At 39.6% G+C, this 23728-nt stretch overlaps 2 protein-coding genes across 3 annotated transcripts in view; both read right to left on the reverse strand.

Moving 5' to 3' along the window:
- Positions 1 to 5178, reverse strand: part of arhgap45a (Rho GTPase activating protein 45a) — a 30721-nt gene extending 25543 nt beyond the window's left edge. Inside the window, exons 1-2 of one of the 2 annotated variants that reach the window (XM_046876122.1) lie at positions 4888 to 5178; positions 2416 to 2758 (exon numbers count right to left, since the gene is read on the reverse strand). In XM_046876122.1, the coding sequence (XP_046732078.1) occupies positions 2416 to 2758; positions 4888 to 4977 (433 nt within the window). In that variant the 5' untranslated portion in view covers positions 4978 to 5178. Of the gene's footprint in view, positions 1 to 2415; positions 2774 to 4887 lie in introns of both variants that reach the window. The other variant, XM_046876121.1, reaches the window with a different exon arrangement.
- A 2332-nt stretch (positions 5179 to 7510) lies between these two features.
- The window catches only part of sbno2a (strawberry notch homolog 2a), a 32445-nt gene continuing 16227 nt past the window's right edge, over positions 7511 to 23728 (reverse strand). The window contains exons 15-32 of the mRNA XM_046876439.1: positions 23201 to 23377; positions 22875 to 22972; positions 20529 to 20611; positions 20192 to 20374; positions 18368 to 18489; positions 18159 to 18290; positions 17933 to 18068; positions 17704 to 17816; positions 17514 to 17585; positions 17119 to 17227; positions 16470 to 16541; positions 15593 to 15736; positions 15078 to 15172; positions 13697 to 13789; positions 13442 to 13573; positions 12579 to 12655; positions 11645 to 11835; positions 7511 to 11491 (exon numbers count right to left, since the gene is read on the reverse strand). Coding sequence (XP_046732395.1) covers positions 10215 to 11491; positions 11645 to 11835; positions 12579 to 12655; positions 13442 to 13573; positions 13697 to 13789; positions 15078 to 15172; positions 15593 to 15736; positions 16470 to 16541; positions 17119 to 17227; positions 17514 to 17585; positions 17704 to 17816; positions 17933 to 18068; positions 18159 to 18290; positions 18368 to 18489; positions 20192 to 20374; positions 20529 to 20611; positions 22875 to 22972; positions 23201 to 23377 — 3306 coding nt within the window. The 3' untranslated portion in view covers positions 7511 to 10214. The remainder of the gene's footprint in view (positions 11492 to 11644; positions 11836 to 12578; positions 12656 to 13441; positions 13574 to 13696; positions 13790 to 15077; positions 15173 to 15592; positions 15737 to 16469; positions 16542 to 17118; positions 17228 to 17513; positions 17586 to 17703; positions 17817 to 17932; positions 18069 to 18158; positions 18291 to 18367; positions 18490 to 20191; positions 20375 to 20528; positions 20612 to 22874; positions 22973 to 23200; positions 23378 to 23728) is intronic.

Consider the following 23728-nt stretch of genomic DNA (forward strand, 5'->3'; position numbering starts at 1 on the left):
TGAATATTTATTAAACCCATGCAACAGGAACCAGTTCATTTGTGCATGCTGTAATTAAATACAGTATTGCTTCAGTTATAAAAATGGATCTCAAGCAGTGAAGCTATGCCAAAACTTTTGGCACCCCTACACCTCTCTCACAGAATACGTCTTTCTTTCTTTCTTTCTTTCTTTCTTTCTTACTTTTCCTCCCTTTTTCCACATAACTGTCTTTCTTTTTTTTTCTTTGTCTGTATTTCTTTTTTGCCTGTAGGTCTGTCTTTCTGTCTGTCTTAGTTAGTTGGTTTTGTTTGTTTCTTTTTTCTGTCTCTCTTATTTTTCTTTCTTCCTTTTTATCTGTCTGTCCCTCTTTCTTTGTCTTTGTTTGTCTATTTTTCTTTCTGTTTGTCTGTCAGTTTGTCTGCCTGCTTTTCTCTCTCTCTCTCTCTCTGTCAATCTTTTTCTTTCTGTCTCTCTCTCTCTTTCTTTCTTTCCTTCCTTCCGTCTGTCTTTATTTCTCTTTGTCTGTATTTTTTTCTTTCTCTGTCTGTCTATTTTTCTTTCTTTCTGTCCGTCAGTCTGTCTGCCTGCTTTTCTCTTTCTCTCTCTATGTCATACTTTCTCTCTTTCTGTCTCTCTTGTTCTTTCTTTCTCTTTCTCTCTATCTCTCTCAGCCCCTCTTTTTTCTCTCTGTCTGACATCTGTATTCCTTTATTTCTTGAGAGACGTTACATTTTACGATATCTACAGTCAAGTCTGAACCGGATTTGGTCTCTTCTGACCACATCACATGACACTGATGTTGTCATGAGGCCCTGTGTGATTTCTCAGGAATCACTTGTTTAGTGCAACAGTTCCAAAGTGCGCATGGTGATGGCGAATGTCACCCACTGACATTTCCTCTAATTTATTACCACTTTCCATTCAACTATCTGTAGGTTTCATGGTCGGTGGAGTCCCAGGGAGACCTAAACTGGGGCTTAGATGAGTAAAGTCCAATGTGATGATGCTGTGCCTCTGTCTCTTCTACCAGCCCGGGCAGGAGAAAGTAAACAGGAAGCAGTGTTGATGAAAATAGCAGTGGTTAAAGGAAGTGCGTCAGGTCTGATGGGCTGATGAGTGAACACGCCTGCCAGAAATTCCCTCCTTAGTCCCGTCCCGTCCCCCGGAATTCCAGACAATTCAGGAAAAATTACACACTTAAAGGCAATAAGTTTTATTTCCTTAATTGAGTCACATGCGCTGCATCAGTGCTTAAATAACTGCCTTATTAACGTCAATGCACTTCACTGTATTATAATCCTACTCAATAAGATCACTTTAAAATAATTAAAGTGCCACTTCATCCAGGCTAGTTTTTCCATTTCACATATTGATTGTGCTCGTTTTTTTACTCGAGGTAGTCCAGTGTAGCAGGCATGTGTAATCGCGAGCAACAAGTCGCAACAAAAACATTTGACGCACTGTTCCTTTCCTTCCTCTTTATCGCCATGGAAACAGAGACGGGAAAAAAAGCTATGTCTAAAAGCCGAAAGTCAATCTTCCAGAGAATTATTGCAGAGTTGAGGGTTAAATAACTTTTACAGTGAACTGCCTGAACTTGTGTGTGTGTCTGAGCTTGTTATTTCTAAAAAAGCACAAGAATGTTGTCCGTTTTAAAATGAAAAAATATATACTGGAGAAAAAAAAACAAAAAAAACAGTACAAGTGAGTTTAAGGTAATAAGGGTTTTTCCTTCCAGCTATTAGCATTATTATTAGCATATGCGCTTCTTTCCCCAAAGTGTTACCACAAAGTTGGATCACAATTTGGATGTCGTGGATATACTTTTTACCTTCACTTTAATTAGGAGACCCAAACCTGTTCCAGCACAACAAAGTACACAAAGCCGGCTCCATAAGGATACATGGGGTGGAGTGGAAGATCTCCTGCTATGTAGCTCTGAACTCAAACCTACTGAACACCTTTGGAACACCGACTGCACCCCAGACCTCCTCACGTGGCCTACATCAGTACCTGAGTTTACTAACACTCCTGTGGCTGAGTGAGCACAAACCTCCACAAGCGCACTCCAAAATCTAGTGGAACATCTTCACAGAAGAGTGGAGCAAATGGGGACTAAATGTGGAGTGGAATGTTTAAAAATCTCAGGCTTCAGGTGTCCAAAAATTTTAGTCTCTAAAGTGAATTGTCATAGAATGAAATCCCTCTGAGTTTCTGTTACTCCTCCATTTACTGAATAAAAACATTCCTTGACAGAAAGTGAGCTTCACAAACTGAATAAGTCTATTTATAGCTCCTGTGTGTGCATAATTCATTCAGCTACACAATAGATACTCTGTAAGGTCATTGTTGCGACAGACGCATCGTCCGCCGAACCTCAATTTTATGTTGAAAATAAATCAGAAAAACACAGATTCAAGTCTGAAAGCCCACCTTCACACAGCACCACATCCTTTAGCTTCTCCACAGCCTCTGCGAAGCGTGCCACGTCCCTCAGTAAAGGTGGGATGTCCTCCACGTCGATGGCGATGCCCTCCACACTCTCAGAGCTCTTCGTTTGGTTCCTGCTGAAGCCCCAAGTTCCGGCGGTCTGAAATGGAAAACCTGCAGCGCTGGCATGGCGGCTAAGTCCTGTCGATCGCTTGAGGTTAGCAGCGGACGATGGCGCGAGCTTACCGTGGACGACAGAGGGAGTCCCGGGACAGGAGTGCAGACTCCCCAAATCTAGCACTGGCAGCACAGATGCTCCATCGATAAAGTCTTTCTGAGGCTGCTCCTGGACAACCGAGAGCTGGATTTACACATTGGGGAAAACAGAAAACAGAAAGAAAGAGAAAAGGAAACGAATGAATGGGATGAGATGAGATGAAATAATGGGTTAAAAGAACATGATTCAGGAGTCTGGTTTCAGAGGGACAGTGGGTGAAAAGGGCTGGATGACATTAAAGGATGGATCTGAAAACCGCACCAGTGATAAAAATGAGTTAATGCTCAGGCTGTTACTATAGAAACGATAATGATAACATAAAAAAACAAACCCAGCGATCTAAACCTGGGATTCCACTGCTGCTGTATTCTCGATTCTGATTGGTCAGAATTAGTCAGTAGGGTCGATTCTGGCTGTGATTCAAATTACAGGTGAATGTTAAGACACTTAATCTTTACTGTTACCGTAATTGTAAACATTTGCAATATGTATAGAAAAAAATTGCTTTTTATAAAAGAATCAGCAAATTTGGGATGAAGACATCTTAACGAAAGTGCTCTCAGACACCTTTTTCTTTTTCTTTCTTTCTTTCTGACTATATTTGTGAAAATACATGATGAAAATTGAGATTGAATTAATTAATTCTGGCGCATTTTAATGTAAGCTCTCACTCTTACACACACACACACGCCTTTCTTTCTTTCTGACACTAGCAGTGAAAAAGTGGTGTTTAAAGGTGCATTAGCTAAGATGTTTTATAGCTCAATCATTAAACAGGTAAAGTTGACCTTTATTTAATTAATTCTTGCCCCCTTAATGAAAGTGCTCTCACACACCTTTCTTTCTCTTTCTCTGTCTTTTTGCTCTTTCGTCTTTCTTACCATATTTGTGAAAATACATGAGGTTTAAAGGTCTATTAGGTACGATTATTTCCAGCTCAATACTTATGTCATGTAGGATTGAGCATTAATATACAAATTGTGGCCCATTTTAATGAAACGCACAAACACACACACACACACACACACACACACACACACACACACAATTTCTTTCTTTCTTTCTTTCTTTCTCTCTTCTTTCTTTCTTTCTGAAAATATCTGTAAAAAAAATTACTTATAAAGGTGCATTAGCATTATTTCCAGCCAAATCATTAAACAGGTAGGATCAACCTTTAATTAAATAATTCCTGTCTTAATCAGTCTTAATAGAAGCTTACATGCACACATTTCTTTCTTTCTGATCATAACTGTGAAACTATAAGACTTTTAAAGGTGCATTATGTAGATTATTTACAGCTCAATATTTAAACATGTAGAGTTTAATTACTTACTTAATTGATTAATTAATTAATTAATTAATTAATTAATTGCCTGATTGATTGGTTAGTTACTTGATATGCTTAAACCCAACTCCTGATCCTGTCTATCTGAATAAGAAGCTCTGCATACAGAATCTAGTGTTTATAAACACACAGGGCAGACAGAAGGTCCATCCAAAACACAAACAACCGATCCGGACCGGAAGTCATTCATTCAAACCCAGTATTGTTACCATGATCAACTCAATACACTTGTGCTAATTGTTTAATACTTAAAATAAAGTATTGAATCACTATTTTTTCTACTAAAAAAAACACAAAAGGGCGACTATCGCATCTTTAACATAATCCTCACTTTTAACGTTTCTTCACCTGAACGCTTTCTGTTGTCCTGACCAATGAGATTCGAGCATCGCGGAGCTGCGGGGATTCTGATTGGCTGAGAGCTCATGCGCAAACCGTCGGCTTCGGCTTGAAAGAAAGACGTTGTGTTTCGAGGGAAAAAAACTAACAAGGCTGATAGAAAATAAACTTATACAATAATACATTTTTAAGAGTTACAAGTGTTAAAACGTGTTTCTCAGGTACTTTTTTCTGTAGCTAGTAGATTTAGCGACCCGGCTAATGACAGTTACGTGAGAGGTCTGGCAGTGCGCGTGCGTGCGTGCGTGCGTGCGCGCGCGTCAGCAGTCTCAGATATATTCGTTTTTTATTATTATTGGGGAAAAATAAATCTAAACACATTGTGCCGGATTAAACTCTGTTTTTGTGTAATATTAGCGGAGTATATGTTAGTGTAGCTGTAGCAGCAGGCTGTGTCAGAGAGAGTGTGCAGGACAGACAGAGTGAAGCAGAGGAAGCTGCAGCAGGAACTCACCGAGGTGCACACCGCTCCTGCGCTTCCTGACTGAGGCTTCTTCAAAACCGAAGGCGTTTTAGAAAGTTCCTTCTTCTTCCGAGAAAACATTTCCCTCAAACTCTGCACCGCTTTCACTCAAACAAGCCGACCGCGCGGGAGCCTTTACACATATTCCATAAACAAACAAACGACTAACAAACAAACAGCGCCGTTTTTCTGAGACTTCAGTCGCGCGCCGTTGACAGATGCGCGTGCACGTCGTGCGTCTCGAGAGTCGTTTTCCTGTGCGTGCGCGCGCCTATGTGAGTTTACTGCTTCCTCCACACGCGCACACACACGTACACACAAACACCTTTCTTTCTTTCTTTCTTTCTTTCTTTCTTTCTTTCTTTCTTTCACACAGCTTTCTTTCTTTTTTTCTTTCTCACAGCTTTCTCTTTTTCTTTCTTTCACACGGCTCTCTCTTTTCCTTTCTTTCTTTCTGCCTTTCGTTCTTTCTTCTTTTCTTTCTCACAGCTTTCTCTTTTCCTTTCTTTCTTTTACATAGCTTTCTTTTCTTTCTTTTACACAGCTTTCTCGTTCTTTCTTTCTTTCTCACAGCTTTCTCTTTTCCTTTCTTTCTTTTACACAGCTTTCTCTTTTCTTTCTTTCTTTCTTTCTTTCTTTCTTTCTTTCTTTCTTTCTTTCTCACAGCTTTCTCTTTTCCTCTTTCTTTTACATAGCTTTCTTTTTCTTTCTTTTACACAGCTTTCTTTCTTTCACATGGCTTTCTTTCTTTCTTTCTTTCTTTCACATAGCTTTCTTTTTCTTTCATTATTTTTTTTACACCTTTTCTTTCTTTTTGCCTTCACAGAACTATTTTTTTTCTTTCTTTTTCATTTCACACACCTTTCCATTTCTTTCTTTCGTTCATCACACAAACAAAATACTGTTTGTTTTTGTTTGTTTCTCCCAAGTGTGTATCAGTAATAAAGTTTACGGCCCCCTGGGTTATGGGTGTAAAAAAAAGATCGTTTCCTAAATGATCTACAGGAGATAATAAAATCTGAGGGTTTAAACATGATAAACTGCATTCTAAAACTAATGTCTATCTGTACTTACAGCATTATATCCAGAAAGCTGCATGGATTGTTTTTATTATTTATTGAAGGTTTGTGGCGTCTTTATCTCCAGTGCTATTAGTGTTCTTTTCTTTTACATTGAGTGGGGGAGAGAAAAAAAGCTTTTTGACAATTGTTTTATAAAGTAAGAACAAAATGGAAATTAACTAATAAAATCTTCTTCTTCTTCTTCTTTCGGCTGCTCCCATTAGGGGTCGCCACAGCGGATCATCCGTCTCCATACCACCCTGTCCTCTACATCTGCCTCTTTCACACCAACTACCTGCATGTCTTCCCTCACCACATCCATGAACCTCCTCCTTGGCCTTCCTCTTTTCCTCCTACCTGGTGGCTCCATCCTCAGCATTCTCCTACCAATATAACTCATGTCCCTCCTCTGCACATATCCAAACCATCTCAATCTCGCCTCCCTCACCTAGTCACCAAAACATCCTACATGCGCTGTCCCTCTAATAAACTCATTTCTAATCTTGTCCATCCTCGTCACTCCCAACGAAAACCTCAACATCTTCAGCTCTGCTACCTCCAGCTCCACCTCCTGTCTTTTACTCAATGCCACTGTCTCTAAACCAAGAAATTAACTAATAAAATGTCGTACAATATAGAGACACCTGAGCATAAGATGTTTGAACATCCTATTCTACATTTGATCTCTACTTGCTGTTAGCAAAACCTTCTCTCTTTACAGACGTTCCACTAGATTTTGGAGTGTGTGTGTGTGTGTGTGTGTGTGTGTGTGTGTGGAGATTTGTGCTCCTTCAAATACAAGTGTGTTAGTAAAGTCAGGTACTGATGGAGGTGATGTGAGGAGGCCTGGTGTGCAGTCAGCATTTAGGTGTTCAGTAGGGTTGCGGTCAGAGCTCTATATCAGATCTTCCACTTCATCTTAATGAAGCGGTGCACAGGGGTCTGCACGGGTTTGGGTCTCTTAGGGAAAATGTAATGCTACCTCGTCCAGAAGCATTGTATACAATTGTGTGCTTCCAACTTTGTAACAGTTTGAGGAAGAAGCACATATCCGGAAAATCAGGCATTGCAATACTTTTGTGCATACAGATACGACCTGCTGTAGTGTAAGTGGAGAACAGGATGCGCAGTTATAGGAAAACTCAGGGTTGGCAATAGTTTTCACGTCGGACTGCATGACATCATAGTGCACTATTGTCACGATTTGTGACTTTAATAGTATTTGCCATATAATCATTACAGCTGTTTAGAAGACGCACTATTAATTTGTCTTCTAAACAGCTGTGATAAGGCAAATGCTAAGTCAAATTAAAGTCACAAATAGGACAATCCAATGTTACAAAAAAAAAAAAAAACCACAAATGTAAGATCAAGGTGATCTGTTCAGGTAAGAAATACTGCTTTCAATAATATCCTCCTCTAAAAATGCAAATATGTAAGCAGATACTAGCGAGATGAGTAACGTAATATACAGTCAGCAGGATTTTTCTAATATTTTTCAAAGAAAAAAATGGTGAGGAAAAAAAAAAAAAAAAACGGTCGTTGAATCATGATTTCGACAAACTCTTTAGACTTTTATTTTGTTTGTTAACAAAATTAATATTGCAGTACAATATATTCCTTCTGTTATGTTGTAGAAAACGTTCAGAATGAATCAAAAGGCACGGTTGTTTACAATATTTACATTTCCAACTAAAATCATAAATATTTCAGGTAAAATACAGAAGCCCAAGGTAAAAGTGCTTAAAATAATTTCTTTTTAACTGGAAATAACAATAATACATACAATCAGTAGCACTTTTAATAAATGTTTTTTGTTTTTTGTTTTTTGTTACGAAAGTGTTCGTTTCCATGATTTTACACTTTGACAGGATATAAAAGTTTGGGTAGAGAAGAGGGGAGAGGAAGGGGAAAAAAAAAAAAGAACAAAAAATAAGAAATTAGGACGAGTTTTCTGAGCAACAGCAGAGCAATCTCATCTCTTACACAGTGGGCGAATATCTCAAGACTAGAGACATGTCGAAAGATGGTCAAGGAACCATTTACAATAATGCACAGTAAACAGGACAGTGAAGGGGAGAGGGAAACAAGGAAGGAACTGACTGTGTAGAATCTTTTTTTTTTTGTTTGTTTTTTTTAAATAATGGGATTACGAATCAACATCTGGGATATCAGAAAGCCAGTTCAACGTCTGATCGATTGAAAAATTGAAAAGCTGAAGTTGAAGAAATACAGTAGTCAGAAATGCAGCACAGTGTTTCACTGCTGTGCATTACTTAAAAAGATTCCCTAACTTTTCCTGAGATTACACATGACCAAGCAGGAGACTTTGGTGTGACTGGGATCAGTGGCTAAAGCCCAAAAAAAAATTGTAGAGAGAGTTTGCACATTTTGTATCACCAAGTGTGAAAGATGAATGAGACACAGAAAACGACACAGCGATGATGGACGATGGACACGGTGCAAAGGCAGTGCAGTTGATTTTGGTGACGAGTTCAAATAAGCATTTTTTTTCTTCTTCTTTTCGTAAATAGAGAATACATGAAGAAAGTAAGACCCGAACAAGACGTTTAAAAAGTGTTAAACTACTCAACAAGGTTATAAGCAGGACTATCCACCACTAAAATGTCCCATGGATATAAATAACAATAATTATAGTCAATATAACAAGAATACAAACATCAAGAACAGCAACGACACCAAAGACAATAAATTGCTTCCATTCCACCTATACAAGAATATCTTGACCTCATAAGAAACGTATCCTTAGTAATCTTTACTCTTTTTTTTTCTTCCTTAATATAATAGTTTGTCTAATACATCTGAAAAATATGAAAAGGAAACGAGAGCCTGAGGACGATCCTAATCGAGCTCTTTATTTTTTTTTCCACTTGTTCAAGGGGCGAGTATTTTTATTGCTAAATGTTTTTACTCCTTAAAAAAAAGGAGACTGAGGTGAACATGAGGTCCAGAAGTTTAACTGTCAAAAGTCTATAATAATGTAGTTGGTTCAGGTAAAAAGAAAATAAAATAAAAGCAAAAAAAACAAAGCTTTTAAGATAAATGGAGTTGCCTAATAAATAATTTGGTTTCCAACCCCCAAAGTTAAAAACAAGGTCCTTTAGTTATTCGAGTTAAATAATAATTGGTCTGGACAGTAATAAGTATACACTATACCTGAGAAAAGTACAAAACGAGCAGTAAAGCAAAGAGAGTACTTCATTGACCTAGGGATGATGTGTGGTAGCTTTGTTTTCATACCCTAGATATTTTCCAGCCATTCCGTCCCTCTACTCAGGCTCAGGCCCATGGAATTATATGGGGGATTCACGGGGGGGTCAATATGCAACAGCAGTGTTACAAATGTCTACATCAATGAACCTGTCTGGTGTGAAGTAGATCGGGCATCTTTGTAGAGGGAGCAAGAGGATGATCACGATAATAAATAATATGTATTCGAACTGCTTTTATAGAACGTACACACATGCACGCACATACACACGCACGCACACAGGTAACTGCATCGTAATGATACAAAGGCACTGACTGAGCTAAAGGCATTTTGTTCCAGGTCTGATTCTACTTAGGAAGCAGGAAGTAGGTGTAACAAATGCCTTAAAAGGCCATATAAATAAACAAACACGCATTTGATATTTGCAGAATTGTGAGAAGGTGCACTGGTGAAGCTTTTCCAAGATGTATGCAGTTGTTCTGAATGGTCAGCATTGTGGTTTGTAAAAAAAAAATAAAAATGAATTAATAATAATACACATCGACGTATTATGTGGAACGATGAATCGTTCAGGTGCAGCTATAGTGATGAATGTTAGTTAATGCTTCGCAACTGATTTTAAGATGATTAAACAACGACTTCTGAAATAGTGTACCGCTCGGAATTGTATTTTTTTTTTTCTGAACTGGGAAAGAGTGAGGCGCTTGGATTAAAACTACACGGGTATTAATCGCCGTGTTCGACAATCTCATCTAAACCCTTGTCAAGCACCCCCGATTAACGGACCTTAATTTCAGCGAAGAAAGAAACACTGTTGATGATGATGATAAAAAAAAAAAAAAAAAAAACGACTATACTAGAGCCAGTGGATGAATGATCTGGGGTGGGAGGACGAACTGAAATAAAGAACAACACCTACTGCAAAATACCTCAGCCAGACATGCTGAGATCACAGTAACGAAACGGGACAGAACTGTCATGTGCGGGTTACAGTGGTGATATGAGCTCGCAGGCAGTAGTGGCCACTAGGGGGTGTCCCATTCAAGAGAATTGAACTGAATGACTGAGTGACGGCGGTCTGCAGAACTTCCCCGAGCCAGTCGGTCGAGGGTCTTGTGGGCGTCCTGTGCGTCCATGCTGCTGTGGCCGTTGGGTAAAGGAAGAGACTGTCGCTCGGACGACAACGGAGCGAACAACGAAGAAGGAGAGATGGAGTCTGAGAGGGACGATGATTGGGGGTCTGAATTGAAGAGCGACGACGTCCCAGGCGAGGAACACGAAACTGAAGGGGATGGAGGGGCTTGGGGGGTTAACGAGAACGAAGGATGACCGAGCAGGCCGAGGTTGAAATTGAAGTCTTCCTGTGAAGGTGCCGAATTTTCGGACTGACAGGCGAGTGACCCCTGCTGCCCCAGTTTTAGTGAATGCGGAGCAGGTTCGCTGACTGGCATTTGGTTTTCCCGTACGTGTGCATGCAAACTGTGCGTTTGTGTGTGTAGCAGTGAGTGTTGACGACTGTCCTGCTGGATAGGAGAGGGCTGAAGCAAGTGAGGTGGCAGTGACATGGAGTTTACATGCTGTGAAAACGGCTGCACGCGTATCCCGTGGTTGGTAAGCGTGTTGATGTCCGGTTTGCTCCCGTTGTGTCGGAGCAGCTGTGTGCTAAACTGACTGCTTGAGTTCTGCTGGGGTGTGAGCAAATGCCCCGGGTTGGGCCTGTTTTGCTGGAGCACGCTCAGCGCCGCGTGTTGCTTCAGCGTATGAATGGTTTGCAGGGCGTCTAAGCTGTTATGGGTCATCTTGTGCTGTAAGGGTGGTGGTCTCTCCCTCTGCTGCTCCTGGGAGATCAGCTCTTCCAGGTAAAATGTCTCAGGGATCTTCGGGCCCCCTTCCCCTGCTGCTCTCCGCATGCCAGAAATGCTGTTCATGCCTGATAATCCGTTCAGGCTCAGGGCTCCGTTTGCATGAGTCAAATTGGGCTCAGGGGACGGACAGGGGCTGAGTGTCAGGTCCAGCACTTCATCTACTGCACGGTTCTTGGGCAGTTGCCCGGGGTAGGGTGGGGGATTTGTCAGATGCATAGCAGTGTAACCAAAACTCTTGAACCTTTTCTGCTGCTCGAGCCTGAGAAGCTCCTGACGGATGCGTTGCTCCTGCACCCGTTGCTCCTGCGCACGCTGCTCCTGTGCCCGCTGCTCCTGCGCCCGCTGCTCCTTCTGCTGCCGCGCTCGCTTCACCTCCGTGTCCATCTGAGAGAGCTCGCTGCGTACACGCTCCACACAGTTCTCCGGTATTTTTATTCCTAAAAAAGATTAAACATTCCATAACAAACAAGATACAAAAAAAAAATAAAAAAGCCTGGCTAATGAACCCAAACTCATGTTTATACCATCATTTTAAAGGTGCTTGTGTGTGTGTGTTGTGCACTTTCCATCTTGTTTGTTGTAATACTCACCAACTTGTTTGCTGTTCTGTTTGGTTTTCAGGCGCACAATCTGCAGAATGCTGGAGTTGGTGATGTCCGAGACGACATCTGCGACTCGTTTCCACACTCTGAGCAAAGCACCACACAGCATGTGGTACTGTCTCAAACGCATGCCCTGCCAGCACTCCTGACCCTGCTCCACCTGCTTACACTTGCCTTTCCTAAAAACACACACACAGACACAAAAAACCTTATACACAATATTGCCAAAAGTTTGAACACACCCAGTCATAAGTAAGTTATGTGCTTTTTGAGCATCGCATTCCACATTTAGTTCCAATTTGCTTTCCCTCCACTCTTCTAGGAAGATGTTCCTCTAGATTTGAGTGTGCTTGTGGACATTTGTGTGAGATTTATTCAGCCACAAGGGTGTTAGTAAAGTCAGGTACTGATGTAGATGAGGTGAGGATGTCTGGGGTGCCGCCAGCGTTCAAGCTTACAAAATGTGCAAAAGTACGACCTGGAAGCCAAAGTATCGATTTGGATTTCGCTCACTTTGCATGGAATGATACAAAAAAAAAACTTTACGCCATTTCTTCAAACACAGGTTTTACAGTTACACACAATCAATTAAAAACAGAACAGTCAAGTTCTGCCATAAGAAGGAAGCGTCTTTGTGTCAATCCAGCAGCTCATTCTCACAATCAGTGAAATTTTTCACACGAGTCTGTGGAGCCATCACTAACAGAAAGCCAGACTTGGAGTAAAAGATTTAATCTGAAAGTTTTTACTTTTTTTTTTTTTTTTTAAAGAAATGTCATTTTCTAGGAATACAAACGCCTGCATCCACTTCAAACCCAATCACCTGATTATTTATCACATACAAAAAGCAACACTTTCACCATATCCTTTCTTTTTTAGATGCTTATATATAAAAGCAACCTTAGAAGCGTTAATTACTCACCAGTTTGCATGGCTGCACTTCTGTAACGAGAAGCCAAACTGATTCTCCCAGCAATCTTTGGCCTCTTCTGATGTCACCTACAAAATAACAAACCAAGATGACAAAATGCCTCCTGATATCCACTAGGTGTCACTATGTGACACAGTCAGTAGCATTTCAGATTTAGTGTCACTTCATAACATGAGGAATGTACTATGATGCCAAAGTATTAGTGTTGACTGTCAGTTAAAGGTGTTAATCATTATGATTAAGCTAAACACAGAGCACTGTTTCCCATGGACCATTATTGCTGAAGCATTACCTGATAACTCTGGAGCGCTTAAAGTTTGGCATCATTTTAAACTAAAACACAGTGTGGTTACTCTTAAGTTTTTTTATTTTGAATTGATTATGATTAGGCTTGTATTTGTATACAGTGTGTTCAAAAAGTCCCTCCGCAGTGGCTGTAGGTAGTTCGTCAAAATAAAGTTCAAGCGCCTTTTCCTCAGACGAAAAAAAAATAAAAATAAATAATAATAAAAATAAAAAAAAACCATTGCGATACTGTGTGAGATTTAACACAGGAATGAGAATAATGATGAGTTTCATTAAACATTTTCCCATAACCTACGTTACACAGGCACTGCGGAGAGACTTTTTCGTTTTTTTTTTTTTACAGATATTCTTGTAAGCAATTTCAGCAATAAAAGTGTAAATTTTTGTCAAAAAGAACAAGTTAATTTTTAAGAGACCCGTCCTATTTTCGCTCTCGTATTTAATATTGCTCTTTAATAAAGAAAGAAAAAAAAAGTACTTTTTATCCGATTACTCAATTACTAAAATAATCGATAGCAGCAGCCCTAAATGAAAGTGCGCCTCCTGACCTTGCGGTACCGCTGAAGCAGATTGTCCAGGTTCTCAGGGTGGGCCTGTCTGCCGATGTTGGGCTTATAGACAACAAGATTCCGACCTCGGCCCTGCTCTGCCAGCAACACGCATGGCTGGCTCCCTCGTAGCTGGGAACAGATAAAAAGACCATCGCAAACAAATGAACAAGCCACCAACAGATAAATCTTCAATATATTTATAAAATAAGAAGCATTAAAAGATATGATGATCATTGCATTCGTTTAAAACACCTTGTGTGAAAGGTAGAAGCCTTCATAATCCCCAGTCAGTGTGTTTGCTTTGCTGGAGGCCTCGACCCACGGCATTCCCCGATCCACACTGATCTAAAAACAGCATGACAAAAGCGCATCAGACTCTGCATTCACTAACCAGCCAGAAATCAGTGCATAATTTTCCTTGTCTTTAAAACCCTGTGGACGGCCAACTCAAATGTTCCTAAATTACAAAAAAATAGAATTAACATGCTGCATGGAACGCTACAGAAGTTCTAAGGGGCCGTATTTCTCTCTCTCATGATCACAACAGGACAAAATATGTGTTCTCATTGTTTCCTTGTGATGGATACCTTAAATTCTGTATATTCCCACCCACGTGCCCACTGTCACAAATGCTTATGGTTATTAACCATGATGGTGCGATGATGCTGCCTCTAGAACATGCCCTTATACTAAATGCACAAAAATAATTCATTACTGCTTAAGAGGAACTTTCTAGATGAAGCATCATGGATAACCATAACCATTTGTGGCAGTGGGGACATAAAGCGCTGAGGCAAGAATACACAAGAATTAAGTTCTGGTCAAGAGGAAACAAAAATTTGTTATGTCAAGCAAGCAAATTAAGTTGTAATAACGAGATAACTTGTTACACTATATTGCCAAAAGTTTGTGGACACCTGTATGCCATGTGCTTTTTAAGCATCACATTCTGGCCCAATTTACACTTTCCTCCACTCTTCTGGGAAGAGGTTTCACTAGAATTTTGCTCATTCAGCCACGAGGATGTTAATAAACTCAGGTACTGATGTAGGTGAGATGAGAAGGCCTGGGGTGAGGTCAGCATTCACATTCATCCCAAAAGTGCAGATCATCTTCCACTATAAATCCCATGTTCATGGGTCTTGTCATGCTGGAACAGTTTTGGTCTCCCAGTTAAATTGAAGGAAATACTTCACTCTATTCCATCCAATGACACCGTATTCAATTGTGTGCCTTCAGCTGTGCGATAACAGTTTGGGAAAGAATCACATCTGGCTGGGAAAGTCAGGTGTCCAAATACTTTTATCCATAACATGCATGTCAAGATCATGAGAAAATTAAATCGTAATCACGAGAAAACAAGAAAGGAAAAAAATAATAATAATGCATAGCTTTTAAGGATTTTTGTAGAAAGCTGAATTAAAAAGGAGAAAAATTATGCATATTCACTTATTAATTATATTTAATGACATTTCTAATTAGGGTTCATTTCTTTGTGTGTAGTTTTGTTCAGTGCAAATGAGTAGGCATACAATCTGTTCTAACATGCCACTTTTTTCAAATGACCATTAAGTAAGTAACACTTAATATAAAGAAAGTCCCTTAGGCAATAAAAAGGGGATTATTTGAGTACCTTATAAAGGATGACCTGGCCTTCTTGGGGGTTCCCTGGGGTCAGGAACACTTCCTGTTTCTCTTCACGGATCTCATCGTTACCTGGAGCCAGATCTAATAACATACGCAGCACACACAGATCAAGGAAACCATACACACACACACACACACACACACACACACACACACACACACACACACACACACACACACACACGCGATATAAATTACAGCTCTAAATCAGTGTTACCCAACCCCAGTGACATTTGCTTTCCCCTGTATCACGCAGTTCGGTGATTTTGCCAGATTAATCTGCAAGAGTCACACCCCCAATATGCTAGGAAAACATTTAAACGTGCTGCATAGATGATTAGAGCGAATAAACATCATTCCTCAAATGCTTTTGGCGAACATGAAACGTACACTGAATGCGTAAATGTAAAACACGCTGTGTGGAATCTGTATTTAAAAACCCATTTAAAATCATCATACATTATCAGACATAACCAGCATGTGCAAGATTTAGCGTCTTACCGAGTATACCCATGTCATATTTGCCTTCCTTTTTGTCCTTGTCAATCAGGTATTCAAAGTTGTTGATGAAGTACTGGAACAGAAAGTTCTGTTGGTGCACCTCCAGGCCCAGAATGCGATTCAGGAATTTAGTGATTGTGCAGTCTAGGATATTGGAAGAAGGAAGGAGTTTGATGATTAAGCAGGACCAACAAGCCATATGAATACATTTCTTAGAGCATCAGCCTGGGCAAATACTGATGCGTGGAATACGAACAGAACTTTGGTGTGGAACTTCATTAAGGTTTAATTCCAGACACTGGCGACATTAATGTTTAATGCGCTTGCACACAGAGCTCCTTTCAAGGAGAGCAATTTACATTCTAAATGAGGAAGTCATGCAGGGCTCTCAATTGAATGCAGTGAGAGACAACAGTGGAGCATCAAAATAAATTCGAACCATCTTGGAATTGTGGAGATCGCATGACAAATTTCAGATTTACAGAGCAGATTTTGAAAAATATAAATAAATAAAAAGGGGGTGGGGACGTGGATGGAAATGCACAACGTGTCAATTTGGACTACGCCTTAATGTAATATGCAACACGAGGCACAGAAGTGTATTCATGAAGGAATGCAATAAAACTAAGAATTTTACTTCTGTGCCCTTGTGACTGAAAGTTGTGTAATGGCTGGAGATTTATTAGTTTATATATTAAAAAAGTCACATTTTAAACTTTTACTGACAATTTGCCTACTGCTCCAATTCACATGCTAATTAGGCAAACATACTGGAATTATGGACTTCTGTAATCACGTATCACACATGTGTAAGACTGCGATTAGTAAAAATATGGAAGTGATAAGAAATGTTTATAAAACGTGTGTAAATATTTACCTTTCTCCGTGTTGAGGGTATAGCGTTGCTCCCTACAGAAAATGCCCACGTCAATCATCCCTTTCTTCATATCTGTCATACGCACAAAGAGATTAAAAATAATTAGCCAAATAATTATGAGTAGTTCTTACTATAGGTCGACCGATTTTACCGATAGCTGGGTTGGATCGTACTTGCCGATAACCGATTAATTAATGGTTTTAAAAATGGATATCGGATAAAAAAAAAAAAATAAAAAAAATAAAAAAATAGTAATGAACTTGTTACAAAAAACAAAATAAAATAAACAATAAATCACAGACTGAATCATGGAAATGTGCTAAAAGGAAATACATTAATATTAATTCCAAAATATAATGGCGTTCTCCACACAGCATGCAGTCTCGCGTGTAAAAACAAACAGCAAGTGGTGTCTGAGTTGCCTCTAGAGGCCGCTCTTGCAATGACAGCAAACCGGAAAAACTATAGGTATGGTTTTTGCCGATAGTTCCAGCAATGAACTGTCAGTGCCACTTATTCAGTAAAACAGATTTTTTTTTTTTTGCCAATGTTAACCTCTGGTTCTTGCACAGTCTGCCTGAATCCAGAACAAAACACATAGATAGCATACAACTACAAACGCTCTGGACTAGGAAGTTTGAATTATAACCTGCAAAGAATCGTGCTTCGCCCCCTGGATAGCCTTTTGGTGGTGGAACTTTGTTTTCAATGTGTCCCAGGATCGCCTTAGTGATCCGATCCAAAGCTTTTGTGCCGTACTACGTGGAGGAAAAGAAAAACCAAGAATAAAATATTTATCAATGTCATTAAAATCATCCTGAAAAATCTTAAAGATACGGCTGCAGCAATATCTATATTTACACTTTGCGAATTCGTCTAATAGAAACATACATTAACTCATTTAACAAACTGCAAACACATGGACTAATCCCTACTATATTAAATTAATTTATGATTAATATATATTTTCATGACTTTTTTTGTTAATATCAAGCATTTTTGTCGTGTGTGTGTGTGTGTGTGTGTGTGTGTGTGTGTTCTTACTTTGTTTTCAAAGTTGTATTTGCTCAGGTCTCTGGACTCAGTGGCTCGTCTATCACCATGTGTCAATGCCCCCTGATTAAAAAGACAGATGAATGAACTCATCTCGCAGACATTACATCATATAATACACGGCATTTGCATGCGTACGAATGTATCACTGTGAAAAGGTATGAATGTGACGAGTAATTACCAAACTCTCCAGGCGCTTGGCCACAATGGAAGCAAAGCGCCTCTCCCCCGCTAACTCTGAGATCAGGAAGATGTACTCTGGAGCTGTTACTTGGTTAGAGCGATGCGTGCGACCTGTCGGAGCACATACACACTCACTTTACTGAAGAGCACACAATATTTTATTCAATCCTGTGCATACGTGACAAGAACTAGCGTTTTGCTACATATAGCGTTTTCTGCGCACGTACCGAATTGCTGAATGGCACGATCGGCACTCCACGGCAGCTCCAGCGTCATGTGCACCCGTCTCTTTTTATTTTTCACACGTTTATCTGCCTGTAGTGAAATTCCTGAACTTGCAGCCTCGGAGATGATCGCCACCAGCTTCAAATTAGACAGAAAATATTTAGCTGCTTCTAAAAACAAAAAATTCTAAAAACCATTAAGAGGCATTGGCATGTGCTGTATTGTTACCTTTTCGCCATCCATAAAGCGTTCCTTCTCTTTGATGTTCACGTGGTCAATGGTGAATCCTTGCTCAGCACGTGATTCATACTGCACTCTACCATCCAGCCGCCGCACCACTCGACCCTTACGCCCGGTCATCTACACAAACGACCACAATGTGAGCGAGCGCTCATACAGAATCCGGAAAACTTTTAGCTTGTTTTGCAAACCCTCACCTCAGACACTTTCTCTGGCCCTCCGAATTGATCAATCAGCTCATCCAGTGTGTTGAGTGGGAGCTCTTTTCCCAGCTCTGCTATCTTGGCCAGCAAACCATGCTTCAACTCCTCTAGTTTTGCTGAGGGCAGAAGAAGAAAAAAAAATGACTCCACACATACACACAATCGGTTTCAGCTAAGAGAAACAAATAGAGCTGGATTTCTCCCATAAGTTTTTAGTCTAGACTCCAGTTCAACCTCAGATTTAATAAGCACACCAGCACTGTAACGTAGACACTCTAAAACACATGGTTCTTTATTGCACACATTTCCACTCAGGTGAGATTTACATGGCTATAAATGTAGTTGATTTACACAATGCATGCAATAAACCCTCTCAATAAACTCAAACTCTTTTGCATTTAGAATTATTACAGAATTCAAGATATAGGGGCAGAAGATGTGGACATTTACATCATTATTTTATATAGTTAATTAATAATCACACAGTTGACAGACGAGGTCAGACAGGAGTCTCCATGGACTATGATGTTTGCGGATGATATTGTGATTTGTGGTAAAAGAAGGAAGTAGGTTGAGAAGAGCCTGGAGAGGTGGAGGTACACGCTGGAGAGAAGGGGAATGAAAGTCAGTAGGAGTAAGACAGAGTACATGTGTGTGAATGAAGGAGGACAGTGGTGTGGTGCAGCTGAAGGAAGAAGGGGTAGAGAAAGTTGAGAAGTTTAGGTACCTGGGGTCAACAGTGCAAAGTGATAAAGTGTGTTAGAGAAGTGAAAAAAAAGAGTGCAGGCAGGGTGGAGTGGGTGGAGAAGAGTGACAGGAGTGATTAGTGATAGAAGAGTGTAAAGAGTGCAAGAGTAAAGGGGAAAGTTTATAGGACTGTGGTGAGACCTGCAATGTTGTATGGATTAGAGACAGTGGGATTGAGGGGGTATGGAGACGGATGATCCACTGTGGCGACCACTAATGGGAGAAGCCGAAAGAAGAAGAAGAAGAAGAAGAATTAATATCACATGAAAAAAGTGCTGTTTTTTTCCCCCTCTCAAAAATCAGCATGATTAAAAATGTGATATTGATTTTATACAACAGTTCAAGTAACAAAAAACCTAATATTAAGAGATGTACGTTTTAGACACCACACTGCCTGTTTTTGCTCTTTCAACACCAAAAAATAATTCCAAACAAAGCCACAGCACTATCATTGAAACAGACGATTTATTATAAACAGTGACTTCCTGATGGTTTTAATTACACATTTAAATGATCTTTCCTCTGCATTTCGAAGATGGATTTTGTTGATACTGATTTCATTTGCTTCGTAAAAATCTAAATGTCTTATTATTCCAATTGACTGAATAAATCATTCAGAATGTGACTCAAAGATGATGCACACTTAAAAAAAAAAAAAAAAAAAAATTAATATTATTGGAAAAGATGAGTCAATGCTTTGAACTGACCACCACACAGAATGTGATAACTATAAAAAAAAAATAATTAAGGAGTCTGCTGTCCACGATGGTCCTTAATGTACCAACACAATAAGATGTATGATAATAGTCTGTTTATCGTTATTAAAAAAAAAAAAATAGAAAAGAAAAAAAAAAAAGAAAGATTCTATACACACACACACACACACTTTATAGATAGATAGATAGATAGATAAATAGATAGATAGATAGATAGATAGATAGATAGATAGATAGCAGCTTATTATGTTAAAAATCCAACACCAACAAAAAGAAACTCAACACTGAAACATTGCCACAGCTTGAACTGTGGTTTTCTATAGGATTTCTCAGTAAAAACTGAGTTCCAACCTACCAGTAGGTCCATTGATGTGGTTAACAAAGATGACATCATCATTGTCTTGCAGTGACTCGTGAGATGAGTTTGAGTCGCTATCCATGTCCTCGGAGTCTGAATCGGAGCCATCGCTGATCTTAATAACTCCGCCTACCTCTACACAGTGTTTGGGAAATTTGGGTGGACGACCTCTTGGTTTTCCTACAATATTGCAAAAAGTTAAGAAAACATCACTTTTTCAAATGTCTAGATACAATACACAGACTGAGGATGAGTACTCGATATCACTCAACTTTGGCTTAACTAAGGCTTTAAGATTCACTAGAATAAACGGTCTTGGTAGAGTGTAACTCACGTTTTCTTTTATTTGCAGCAGACTTTTCTCGCTTCGGTTTCTCTAATGGAAAGTGCTTCTGAACCAGGGACTGGAACACACCCCTGGAGACACACGACCCAAACATGCAGCATTATTCATTTACATTAACCATCCACTGTAGAGTTGACCTTTTAACACAAGCTCATCACTTCACAACCAGATACACTATATTGCCAAAGGTTTGCAGACACCTGGTCATAAATATGGTGTGTGCTTTTTGAGCATCGCATTCAACATTTAGCCCCAATTGCCTCTCCACTCTTATGGGAAGATGGTCCACTAGATTTTGGACATTTGTGTTCATCAGCCACGAGAGTGTTCGTAAAGTCAGACACTGATGCAGGTAAGGTGAGGAAGCAGTTTTCCGATTCATCCTAAAGGTGTTCAGTAGGGTTGGGATCAGAGCTCTATAGCAGGCCACTCAAGATCTTCCACTCCAAACCATGAAAACCATACTTAAAATTTTATGAGACCCCATCCAAGGACATACTATGCAATTGTGTGCCTCCAGCTTTGTGCTAACAGTTTGGAGAAGAGCCACATATGGCAAAAAAGGTCAGTTTTTTTAGGACTTTTGTCCATATAATGTAGGTTCGCTATACCAAAAGGTTGTGACAAAGTATTATCATATGCGGTGTAGTGCATGAGCTACTGGACAATCTGCAGAATACTCCGACCATAACAGGTGATACGGCTCAGTATGAGCTATAAATGTCCAAATTATCAATTGGCATATAGCTAAGAGATCAATGCATTGTAATGTTTATGGACTGTTACATTTCAAACAGCGACTTAGCATGCAATTTCAACACAATAACTAAAGGAAAAGTGAACACTTGACTTTGTTACCATTTTATCCCAAATATATTTAACCATTTTAATGGTGGATCCGTTTTTCCACGGCAAACTCACAAATATGCAGCCCTAATTATTACAGTTGAGTCTTACAGAAAGTTCTAAATTACTTTACAAGTCTACCAGCTCTCCTCGGTCCTCACGTTCACTTCCCTGCATTAACAAAACAGCTTACAACCACAAAAAAGTGGCTGACAGCGTTTATGTAACCTATTGTGAAAAGTTCCAATTGACGTCTGTCTTTCCCAAGCAGACAGTTTGGTTCATTTTCCAACACCCTCTGCCATTTTGTTCCCATGCTGCCAGGTTCAGGTAGACTGGGGTCCTGTTATCCATCACGTGGCAGAACAAAGTGGTGAAATAGTAGGGTGTCACACGTTCATTTTGATTATATGGTGTGCACCATTCTTATCAAAATGTAATTCTTTTTTTTGCAGCTGTTCTGCGAAGACATGGTAATGAGCAGTTCAGCCTCTTTGAACAATGCGTTCATGTACCGAGAAAACTTCAGGGCAAATCTTCTAGAAACTCTTGAGTTCAACTGACATTTCGCTATTGATTATCCCCAATTTACATCGGTAACAAAAAAAAACAAAAAAAAGTGTAACAGGAGCCCCTGAACTACCAAAAGCAAATACAACCATTAATTAATGTCAGAATACTCTTTCATCAGTGTGTCTACAATAAATTCACTTTAACACAGTCCTGACTAAAATAGATACCAGTTTATAACTAGAAGAGCACTGGATCAACCCCAAAGTAAATATATTTTCTAATCATAACATAAAAACACAACAGTATGAGTTATGGGGAAAGATATTACCGAGATTTTCCAACAGCTAGTTTATACAAGCGGTTTATTCCGGGACAATTATTGCAGTGATAATGTTTGTTAATAGCACGGTAATGCTGCAGAATGTCCACAAACGATCACATACGTTGCAATGTCTGTGTTATAGTAGATTTTCCATCAACTGCAAGTGTCTTGAATGAATTATATTAGTGAGCAACCACAGAGTCCTTCACCCTTTACCTCTGAGTGTTACAGGGCGCTGATGCTGGAGAGTCCTTCCCAACGTTAAATAATCACCTCACTATAGAAAACCTTAAGCACAAGCTCACTATTCATACTACCTGGTTGCATTCTGTGTTGGCTTGCTCAATGGCTTGTTTCTATATCTATGTGCTAACTACTACTGCTTTTTTATCCAGCTTACTCTTTACACATAGAAAAGACACATTTCACAAATTTGAGGCATAATTTCATTAACAAGAACCGTGATATCCATTGAATTGTTCCTACGTTCTGCCAGACGCTAACTTTAAACCTTCTGTTCTTGAAGTAGCCAGGACCATGAGTAATACCCAAAGTTATCAAATCCCTCAATCAAAAGTGACTGGAAAGTGAAGGGCAGAGCCGGGAGGAAAGAACAAGCATGTTTGATCAGACAGAGAGCCCCAGTCACTCACTCAGCTGCAGAGACGAATCGGTCTAGGTGTCCATCATTCTCATCCAGAACCTCGCGAGTCCGGGCCTCACCGGTTGACTGCAGCCCAATCACGATGCACTACACACACACACAAAGGACATCGTTATCAAATCAAGTAAAAACTAAACTCTAGTTTGCTTTACTTTACCTATAATCACTTGATCATCCCTCTACTGCACCTTAGAAAGTCAACCATATAAACCCCTCTGTTCACACCTAAAGAAATCCCCACAACAACCCCACTTTAAAAAATGAAATAAATAAACAACACTTTTAGGACCATCATGATCTGTTTTTGTGTCTCACCTTGCCCTGATTCATCTCGGCCTTAGCGAGCTCCACCAGGCGGCGCACTTTGGCGGCAATGCAGAGGTATTTGAAGAAGCGCTGGTGAGAGGACCAGAATTGGCCCCAGAGGGACTTACGAGAGACCAGTCCCAGCATATCCGCTGCTCTGGTGAACACTTCCAGTGCTTCAGCCCACTGGGGAAAAAAAGCAGAGATTACATTACACATAGAGCCAGAATGGACATTTCACTATATATATATATATATATATATATATATATATATATATATATATATATATATATATATATATATATATATATATATTTCTTTTAAGCAATGTAATTGTTGCACATACAAGCAAAAGCATCACATATTCAAACCCAGTTACAAAATTTCATAATTTATTAATTGTTGGGCTAGCCATTGGCTATACTTCATACATTGTACACTATATATAGAAAAAAATAATATTGGGACAATTGATGTGTTTCTTCCTCAAACTGTCACCACAATGCTGGAGTCACACAGCTTTAAAGGATGTCT

The sequence above is a fragment of the Silurus meridionalis genome, chromosome 20 (assembly GCF_014805685.1).
Source record: "Silurus meridionalis isolate SWU-2019-XX chromosome 20, ASM1480568v1, whole genome shotgun sequence".
Classification (NCBI taxonomy): domain Eukaryota; kingdom Metazoa; phylum Chordata; class Actinopteri; order Siluriformes; family Siluridae; genus Silurus; species Silurus meridionalis.